The 10115-nt window shown below is 58.9% G+C and overlaps 1 protein-coding gene across 1 annotated transcript; it reads left to right on the top strand.

Moving 5' to 3' along the window:
- The first annotated feature begins 1080 nt into the window (after positions 1-1080).
- Positions 1081-9311, top strand: NACAD (NAC alpha domain containing). The gene is made up of 7 exons (XM_075557308.1): positions 1081-1147; positions 4744-7671; positions 7965-8083; positions 8194-8268; positions 8627-8773; positions 8855-9001; positions 9081-9311. The coding sequence occupies exons 1-7, from the start codon at positions 1081-1083 to the stop codon at positions 9309-9311; spliced, it is 3714 nt and encodes a 1237-aa protein (XP_075413423.1).
- Positions 9312-10115: the final 804 nt, after the last annotated feature.

Here is a 10115-nt window from a genome sequence, read left to right as displayed (position 1 = left end):
AGGAAACATTCTGACATGCAATGTTGTGTTCGAATTCCTTTCTTCCCCATTGTCTGAGAGGTCTGGGTGGGAACAATATCTCATTCATCTTTGTCTCCCAGTGCCTGGCACAGGGTGGGTGCTCAGTGGATCTGGATGGTGGATCGAGCTGTTGGCAGCAAACAATGCATTTTGGAACGACAAAGGGGAAAGTTTGCGTTCGTGAAAGCTGTGGCTTTGGCGGCTGCCCAGAACAAAAAGAGGCGTGCTTCTTTGCCTTTTCCTCTAGTATCTGCAAAAGTGGGGGACTGCGAGGGCAAATCACAAGTGATGGAGAGCTGTGGAGATGCCGGGCCCTGGGAGAGGTCCTGGACCTCTTTCCCGGCCAGCGCTTCCGCCTTCCCTGGTTGCCATGGGGACGGGAGGCGGTTTCTATGGAGACCCATGACGGTGAGGATCAGCCAATCCCGTGGAGTCTCACCTCCCCGGCCCCCGCCTCCTCCCGCCAGCTGCAGCTCACCTTGGGGCTGGAGGCGCCAGGCTGGTGGCGGCTGAGGCCCCATCCTGGCCCCTCACGCACCCTCTGCGCATCCACCAGGCGCAAAGGGACGGCCCCAGCGAAGACCGTGGCGCTGGGAGGAGCCGGCTTCCAAGTCTTTGGCTTCCCGAATCTCCATCACACCACGGTCTAGAAAGGGCAGGGCACGCGTCCGGCCACCCACCCCTCGCCCTCCCTAGCCTTCGGTGAAGCCCCTGCCTCTGTCCAGCCAAGCGAAGGATGCCGCCCACCCGTGGGCAGCCAGTCTCTCTGAGCGCCGAGCAGGCAGGTGGGCGCACCTGCTCCGTGGGCCGCAGCGCGCGGGCTGGGCGTCCGTCCACGGACGGGCCGTGCCGCCCCACCCGCTCGGAGCCCCACTGCCGCCGCAGCGCCTGGCACGCGCGCGCGCACACGCTCCCCCGTGGCGCCAGGCGGGCGGGGCGTTGACGTCACGCGACCCCCTCCTCCCGCCAGCCGAGGGGTGGTGGCCGCGCAGGCGGCAGCACGCACCTACCGGCCGACGGAGCCAGCGACTGCAGGCCCCGCGGGCGCACGGCCAGGCCATGCCCGGGGAGGCGGCCCGCGCCGAGCTGCTGCTGCCGGAGGCGGGCGGCGCCGGCCAGCGCACAGGTGAGCCCCGGGACCCGGGTCCGCTGCTCCGCACACCACGGCTGCTCCCCGCGCCCCACCGCCCTACCCAACCTGCCGCCCGTTCCCGGGCCGCCCGAGCTCCCCCACCCCTCGGGCCCTCTTTCTCTCCACCGGAGCCTGCACCCACCCTCGCCCCACTCCGGGGGAGAGAGGCCCAGGAGTGTCGGGAGGAGCGTCCCGGGACTGGGGCACTGTCGCCTGGCCAGGGCCCAGGCGCAGTGCCTCATTGTCTGCGCGGAGCTGCGGTTCATGCCTGTGGGGTGGTAGATCAGCTGGCGACCCTGGAAGACTCGCTTGCCTGTCATGTCTCCAGGGAGCGCGATGCCGGGAAACGTACACGCCCGCCGAGATGCCTCAGGGATGCACCAGGGGAAGGTTTAGCTGAAGATAGATGGTTCGCCTCCACGGGCAGCAGCTGCGCTTAAGTTCAAGCCTGGGGAGGCTAAGGGCGGACTGTAGGGAAGCCACCACTTGGCTCTGACGTGTAGGAGAGGTTGGGGGAGGGGCCCCAGGGAGTGAAGAGAGTCCGGCAGAGGTGACAGGGATGCAGAGAATCCCGTGCCCTTGGAGCTGCTGTCAGCCAGTGTTGGTGAACGAGGGTGGGGTTGATTCTAGGTCCGGAGATGCTCAGCCCTGGGGTGGCTTCCAGTGTCCAGCTTGGACACTGTGAGATGGTGTCACCTAGCCAGTCCATGTCTCAAGGGTGGCCAAGGGCAGCCTTGTTCGGTGAGCAGAGTCCAGCGCGTTCATCCTGGGGTGGAACCAGTATTAAGTCGAGTGGCTGGGGCTGCTCACAGGCTGCCCCTCCCAGGGCCCGTATCGGGTAGGGGAGGAGGCAATGCACATCTCCAGGGCCCTGGACCCGGGGTGCTGTTAGCTCTGCTCTATGAGCTCAGTGACCTTGAACAAACCTTGGCTGTCAGTAGCCCCCTTCCATTCTGACCTTGGTCCAGCACACACGCAGGCAAGGGCTACGCCCAGCATCAGTGCCAGGAACACCAGCCTCAGTGTGCTAGTGCCACCCCATACACTTCTCCAGCCATGCTCACTCCCTGAGATGGGCTCGCATTGACACTCCAGGAGACCCAAAGGGCCAGCCTCTCTGGACCCCCTAGCACCTGAGTTCCCAGCTCCTACAAGAACTCACAATGGTGTGGCCCTGAAGGCGCATGCTTGCCGGCCCTAAGACCTGGAGTGCCAGCTAGCTGTTGAGGGAGACATGCTTAGAAGAATCACCCCCTTCTGAACTCCACTTCCAAGCTCAGCAGCGATCTTGCCAGCAGCCTTGGACCCCGTTAACTGCTGAGAGAGTTGAGGAACAGAGGTTTGAAAACTTACTGGAAACCACATGGGAAGGGTGGTGGAATTGTCTAACTTAGACCCAGCAACTGTTCTGTGCTACAACCTCCCTCCCTCTCCCAGGCAGTGACTGGCCTCGGCTTTGGTGGGAGTATCAGGGCTTATGCACATACTTCAAACATCCGTGTCTTGGCGTGAAGGTCTAGGTGTGCAGATTGTTGAGGAAGGCTAGCTGGCAGGGACCCCTTAAATGAAACTTCACACAGCCTTTGGAAATGACCCTAGCGCCTGTGGAAGGCCACAGGGGGGAAATGTGTATGAGATAATGTTGCATAAGAACTGTAAGGTTCAAAATTGAATGTGTAGTATGTTCTCAACGAGTAAAATCCAGTCTGTAACCAGACTCGGAGGAATAACATTAGCAGAGGTGTGAGCTGCAGTCTCACTCCGAGAGGCTCTATCCCCTGCTCTCCTGGGCTTCTGTCTTTCCTGACACAAGTCCATGATTGGATCATGCAGGTGTGTAAGGGAGTTCGTTATTGTGGTCCACAAAGGAGGACTGAACTCTGCATGTGCTGAGGCCACATGACTGTGGAGTTGAATGATTGGGTGAGGGGTGGGAGGAAGGCAGAAAGGTTGCTCACCATTCTGAAGGGATTGGAGTGCACCTGCTTGTTCCTGGTTCTTGGCGGAGGCAGCAGACCCTGTCCACGCTAAGGAAGTACAGCAGTACACACAGGCTGCTGGAGTTAGTCCAGTCCCTCCGTGAGCCGCTGGTGGCTTCTCCATGGCAGCCCTGCAGGGTAGGACAGCCCCTTCTCTGTGTCCATGTGGGGAGGGTCATGCGATGCCTGAACAGTCCTTCTGGTTTGATCCCGGAGAGAGACTTTGTAACTTGTGGAAGAGTCAGTGACTTGTTTTTGGCACCCAGCTACATTCCAGCGACACATTCCACCTTGCCACTCTCCAGAGACGCGGTGGCCTGCTGCCCCTTGCTGTAAAGGGCTTGGCTTTGTCTGGTGGGGAGTGGGGACTGCATTTGGGATCACAGCCCTGGTAAGGCCAGAGAGAAAGCATGGCAGGAGTGGGACATGTTGGGTGGAAATACCCCTCACACTGTACACACACACACACACACACACACACACACACACACACACACACACTGTAAAGGAGACCTAGAATGGCAATAGATCTGGCCACTCCAGGCAGTCAGAAGAGAGCTGAAGCTGATGCAGGACTCCCTGCCGGGACCCTTCACCTTGCTGTCTGTGGCCTTGTCTTTTGGGGACGTCAAGGGGATGGGCTTCAACAGCCCACAGGTGCGAAGGCCAGCACAAATTACAGTAAAAAAAGGTAGTAAGCCAGATTTGTAAGGTAGAATTGGGATCATGATAGTGGCGAGGGAGGGGGGAGGGAAGTATTTAGGAACTAGAGGAAAATCTGGCTAGACCAGAGCATGTACACTGGTACAGATAGGAACTGGAAATACAGGGAATCCAGGACAGATGATCTCTTCAGGACCAGTGGTGAGATAGATCGTGACACCAGGAATGTGGAAGGAGGGTGGGTAGAAAGGGGGAACCAATTACAGGGATCTACATATAACCACCTCCCTGGGGGACAGACAACAGAAAAGTGGGTGAAGGGAGACACTGGACAGTGTAACATATGACAAAATAATAATTTATAAATTATCAAGGGTTCATGAGGGAGGGGGAGAAAGAACTGATGCCAGGAGCTTAAAGTGGAGAGCAAATGTTTTGAGAATGATGAGGGCAATGACTGTACAAATGTGCTTTACACAATTGATGTATGGATTGTTATAAGAGTTCTATGAAAAAAAAAAAAGAAAAAAAGAAAAAAAAAGAGTTCTATGAGCCCTGAATAAAATGATTTAAAAAAAAGTAGTAAGCAAGTCCCCAAAGGAAAGGAGAAAGCAAGTTAATGCTTACTGAAGTTTCTCAGAGAAAAGCCAAAGGGGGAGACCACGTGTAACCTGCAGCAAAACTCCCACAAGTGTCGCCCCAGCTCCAGCTAGCTGCTCAAAGTTGTCAGAAGCCCTGGGGTCCTTCCCCCATCGTGCCATCTACACCACTTTTCTGCCTCAACTTCCCAAGCCGCCATCGTCCCACCTTCTCGACTCCGTTCACCCAGGGCCAGTCTCACCAGCTTTGGAGAGCTGCTTCTCTTTGGTGTGGCTGATGCTTTGCATGGCCCAAAGGGGCCACCCGTGGGCTCTGTGACTTTCTTCATCTTCTTCTCTATCCCCACAGAGTTGTCCTGTGATGCTGCTGCTACCACTCCCCCAGGTGGGGACCAGCTGAAGCACTGTGCCCTACCACCTGGACCCGGGCCTCTGGCGGTCAGGTTTCTGCCCAGCAAACCAGGTGCCCGGCCCCAGCCTGAGGGAGCCAGCTGGGATGCAGGGCCCGGCCGGGCTTCACCAGCCTGGGCACTCCCCGCTGAGGGCGGCCCCAGCCCAGGGCTTCCTGAAGGCCGGCCTGTGGCGCCTCCCCTCCCAGCTACTTTGGAGCCACGGATTGTGATGGGTGAAGAAACCTGCAGGCCCCCCTCACCGCCCAGCACAGCCACCCCCGAGCTCAGGGACTGGGCAGGTGGGCATGCTAACTTGAAACCACCCTCAGAGTTATATTCTCAGAGTGACCCTCCTGTGCCTTTCCCTCCCTCAGACCCCGATTCCTACTTCACGCCCCCCTCGACCCCTCCACAGGCCACCTGTGCCCTGCCTTCAGGCCTCAGCCTCTGCAGAGAGGTCTGCGACTCTGAGGCAGGGCTGCTGGACTCGCCGCCCACCTCCCCCTCCGGCTCCTACATCACAGCGGATGGGGACAGCTGGGCTTCCTCTCCGTCCTCTTCCCTCAACATGCTGGCTCCAGTGGAAGGGCTGGACCTCTCCTCGGACCGGGGCCTCTCACCCCCTGGCGCCACAGCCGAGACGTGGACACCTCATGCTGCTGGGTCCCCGGGCCCCCACTCCTCTGCATCCAGCCTCTCCACTGACAGCAGCTCCTCCTGGAGTCAGGAGGAGCCCCTCTTTGACCTGGACTTTCTGGAAAATGACCCAATGATTCCCGCAGCCCTCCTGCCCTTCCAGGGCAGCCTCATCTTCCAAGTGGATGCTGTGGAGGTGACGCTGCTGCCCCCCTCGGAGGAGGTGGCAGCCGAGACCAAGACTCCCAGCCCCAGTGGCAACCAGGATGAGGAGAGCGAGGACGGTAACACGTCTGCTTCCTTCCTGCAGTCTCTGTCAGACATCTCCATCATCGAGGGCATGGACGAGGCCTTTGCCTTCCGGGACGACACCTCGGCAGCGTCTTCGGACTCAGACTCGGCCTCCTATGCTGGGGCAGACGACGAGAGGCTGTACAGTGGGGAGCCGCATGCTCAGCCCAGTGCCCTGCTTCAGGACAGTGGGTACAAGGTTGAGGAGAATGAAGACGGGGCCCCGTCCTCAGGCCAAGAGGGGCCCCCACTTCAGGTCTGGAAAGAAGAAGTTGCTGAACTAATTCCAGACCAGGTGCCACAGGATGAGGGGTCCCTCTTCCGCCAGGAGGCAGTCATTACAGTAACACCTCAAGCATGGTTGGCAGAAGCAGGCCCTGGGGTGAGCTCAGAGCCAGCTGCCACAGGCCCATCCCAGCCTGGAGAGGAAACGGCAGACACCTCCACCGGGCAAGAGGATGTTGCCAGGGTAACGCCTCCGCTACTGACTGAAGATGGCTTCATTGTAGGCCAGGTGGTTGTGGCAACACCTGTGACCTTACAGGAAGAAGTGAGCACTACTCTAGGCCCTGGGACTGCCACCACAGAAAGGCCCCAAACCCCACAGGAAGAAGTTAGCCCCACGCCAGGCCCAGATTCACTGGCAGGATCAGTAACGACTCAAACCAAGGAAGAGGCAGACTTGGGCCTCACCTCAAATCAGGAATCTGTTGCTCCAGCAACACCTGTGCCCTTGGCTGAAGGATGTGGTTTACACCCGGAGTCTGTTCCTATGGCAACACTTCTTCCCCTGCAGAGAGAAGCAGCCCTCCCCTTGAGCCAGGAGTCTATTGCTGCGGCAACCATTCAGGCCCTACAGGAAGAAGTAGGCTGTCCGCTTGAGGCACAGACTGATGCTTCTCCGCCAGAGCTGGTCCGGCATGATGTAGGTGTGGCCCTAGGACTGGTTCCTGCTTCGGAGTTAATGGCTGTGACAAAGCCATTGGCCACAGAGCCGGAAGCAGAACTTGTAGCCTTGGACCAAGGCCAACATGATGGAGCAGGCCCTGCCGTAGACCTGGAGCCAGAGGCAGAAGCAGTGACCCTCTGGGCCTCAGGGAGAGATGCAGGTCTTACCTCAGAGCCAATGCCTGCCAAGGAGGAGCAGCAGGAAGCTACAGGAGACCCTTGGGGACCTGAACCAAAGGTGGGCAGGGACTTCCAACACCCAGATGATGGCGCCAAGATGCTTAAAGGCCAGGGGGGTGGAAGCCCCCCAGCAGAGCCTCAGAGTGCCAGGCAGGCTCTGGAGTCTAGCAGCCAGGTCATGGATCTGGCCAGCCACCCAGATTCCTCAGCAGGGTCTGTACTTGGGCCTGGCTGTGGCTGTCCTGGAGAGCCCATGCCTGTTACAACTTCCCCAACCACCTCATGGTGCCCTGAGCCTGAGATTGGCATCAGTCCTACAACCCCACAGCCCGAGTTGGGTGTGGAGGAATGGGCCCAAGCAGTCTCCAGTAGCCTCAGCCACACCCCTTGCCAGTCCCCAGGAACCTGTGCCCAAGACCCTTCCCACACAGCCCAAGACGGGTCCTTGCAACCTGACACCTCCTCGCCTGGTTGCCACAGTGGGGCAGCCCCTCCTCACTTTGCAGACCCTGGCCCTTGTCAGGAGCCCGGAGGAGACTGCAGGGACACTAGGCCCCCAGGTTTGCCAGGCTTCCAGCAGCTCATCTCAGAAGCTCAGCAGGCAGCGGATGCCGTCTCAGGAATGCTGGGGCCTCCTGAGGCTGGGCTGCAGGCTGGCTTCTCGCCCATCCTCAGCCCTACAGCAGCCTCCACGGTGGCTCCCCATGCCAAAGACCAGCCTGTCTGCACCCCCTGTCAAGTGCCTCCAGGTTCTGGGTCCCTGCCCCCAGCCAGCACTATAAGGTTTCCAGCCCCTGAGCAGCAAGAGGACCAGGACAGTCTTGAGGAAGGTAAGGAGGGGGTGGGGGGGATATTGGTGAGGTTGGAGGAGTGGGCTGCTCTTCTCAGGGTTGGCGCTGCTATATCAAGCTGGTGAGGGGTGGATGCCACATACCAGATGGGCGGGTCCCCAGAGGTTGAGGGACATGCTGCATGTTCCAGAAGGGTCAGACCCCGACAGGGAGTGGATGGACCTCCCACACCAGAAGAGAGCCTACCCATGACCACCAGGGCCCAGCTTGTCTCCCTTCCCGCCTTGAGGTTGCATCCAGGGCTGGGCCCGTATCTCTGCTCTCTCTCCCAGACTCCCTGCAGGCTCCGGACCTGGACCTGGGCCAACACTCAGATAGCCATGCAGAGTCTTCGGCCCCTGAGGTGGAGCAGGACCTTGCAGCCCCCCGGACAGCACGGGGCCCACCCCAGGTGACCCTGCCCACCCCTGCACCCAGGTCTAGGAGGATAAGCTTCAGGGGAGTCACACTGTCCTGTGGGTGACTCCCAGCACCCCTACCAGCACGCTTTCCTGTCCCCAGGGCCCAACAGTAGGCAGCAGTGAAGAGACCATGGCCAAAGCCAAGCAGAGCCGCAGTGAGAAGAAGGCTCGAAAGGTGAGTGCAGCGTGTGTGTATGTCGAGAGATGGTTGTAGGGAAGGGGCTGGAAAGCCTGCAGGATGGTGGGTGCGAAGGTGCTACCTGCCAGGATTTGGACTTGGCTGCAGATGTCCTCAGACTTGTACACGCCATTGCTGGGCTCGCAGACAAACAGAGCAGTGGACCCTCACCTCTTGTAAAAATAGCTTAAAATACAGATCAGAGAAGAAACAGATTTTGCAATAGAGCGAGTCTAATCCTCATCGCAGAGATGTGGAAGACGTTGCTGATCCCTTTGGCTAGAGTATGACATCTGGTCCCCAAATGTCAAGGGCGAACTGGAGTCCTGAGCTCCCTCTCTTCCTCCCTCCACAGGCTATGTCTAAGCTGGGATTGCGGCAGATTCCGGGCGTCACTAGGATCACCATCCAGAAGTCCAAGAACATCCTCTTTGTCATCAGCAAGCCTGACGTCTTCAAGAGCCCAGCCTCTGATACCTACGTGGTCTTTGGCGAGGCCAAGGTCTGTCTTGGTTTTGGTGGGTGGGGTGGGGTGAGGGAGCCTGTTGCAGGCTGCTCAACTCTCTGCCTTGTGGGCCTGCAGATTGAGGACCTATCCCAGCAAGTGCACAAAGCCGCCGCAGAGAAGTTCAAGGTTCCCCCTGACCCCTCAGCCCCAGCCTCCGAATCGGCTGCAGGACTGAGGGTGAAGCCGGAATGCCAGGAGGAAGAGGAAGAAGAGGAGGAGGAGGTGAGACTATGGTTCAGCTGGGTTTGGCCATGGTGGCTCAGCAGCTTCCTACCGTCGGCTTGCCTGCTTCCTCCCATAGGTGGACGAGACAGGGCTGGAGCTTCGGGATATTGAACTGGTAATGGCTCAGGCCAACGTCTCCAAGGCCAAGGCTGTGCAGGCACTGAGGGACAACCACAGCGATATCGTCAACGCCATCATGGTAAGCAGCCCGCCGGACCATTCTGGAGATGGCAGGATCATGTACTTGGCTGTTCGAGCCAGAGGCTGCACCTCTACCTCTCCCAGGGCCCCAGTAGAAGTTAGCTGATGTTACATTTGGGGCTCCCTCGTCCCTTACCTGGCCGCGTAGTGGTTACACATTGGGCTGCTGCTCACCGCAAGGCCAGCAGTTCGAAACCACCAGCTGCTCTGCAGAAGACTTTTTATCTTGCAAAGAGTTAGTGTCTCACAACCCACAGGGGCAGTTCTACCCCGTCCTCTAGGGTTGCTCTGCGTCAGAATCGACTTGATGGCAGCTGCGTTAGGGTTGGGTTTTGTTTATCCCTTCGACCTGACACTTTGGTGTTTCCTGCAGGAGCTGACAATGTAGACCCTGGATGGCCAGCCTCCCCAGGCACCTCACCTCCCTGCCTTTTCCCCTCCCAGCACTGCTGCTCAATAAATCTGTAACCCCCAGTGCCGCGTCCGCTTCTAGGTGGTCGGGAAGTGGAGGAGCTTCACCACCCATTGTGCGGTTGTCCCCATCCTGCGCCTCCTGCTCACGGGCTGCTGTATCACCAGGGAGGGGCCTGAGGCCAAGCGACTTGAAGGAGTGGACTTCCGAGCTCACGGGAGAGCTGTCTTGGGTGTGGAGTTTCCCGTAGGAACTCTCAGAGAAAGGTCTCAGTAAAGGCGTAGATGGAAGTAACTCAAGAGAGCCTTGTGCTTTCACAAGGCCAAGCAGTTAAATGTACCCCCTCCCCCAGGACATTCTGGAGCACGGCCAGAGGCCTCTGCCTCCTGCATCCTTGTCCTCGTGCTGATCAGGCCCTTTCTTGCCAGGCACACTAGTGGCCTGCAGCACCAGGCTGCATCCTCAGGGCGGCAGGCACGACACGCATGCACCATGGCA

The sequence above is a fragment of the Tenrec ecaudatus genome, chromosome 9, assembly GCF_050624435.1.
Source record: "Tenrec ecaudatus isolate mTenEca1 chromosome 9, mTenEca1.hap1, whole genome shotgun sequence".
In the NCBI taxonomy this organism is placed as follows: Eukaryota; Metazoa; Chordata; class Mammalia; order Afrosoricida; family Tenrecidae; genus Tenrec; species Tenrec ecaudatus.
Note: the sequence above shows the minus strand (reverse complement) of the source record. Positions and strands in the feature narration are given on the sequence as shown.

What these genes read in the sequence shown, in the direction of transcription:
- NACAD (XM_075557308.1), top strand. Translation starts at nt 1,081, where the DNA reads ATGCCCGGGGAGGCGGCCCGCGCCGAGCTGCTGCTGCCGGAGGCGGGC. An exon ending in GTGAGAAGAAGGCTCGAAAG is followed by an intron (nt 8,269 to 8,626) that starts GTGAGTGCAGCG and finishes CTCCCTCCACAG; the next exon opens with GCTATGTCTAAGCTGGGATT. An exon ending in TGGTCTTTGGCGAGGCCAAG is followed by an intron (nt 8,774 to 8,854) that starts GTCTGTCTTGGT and finishes GTGGGCCTGCAG; the next exon opens with ATTGAGGACCTATCCCAGCA.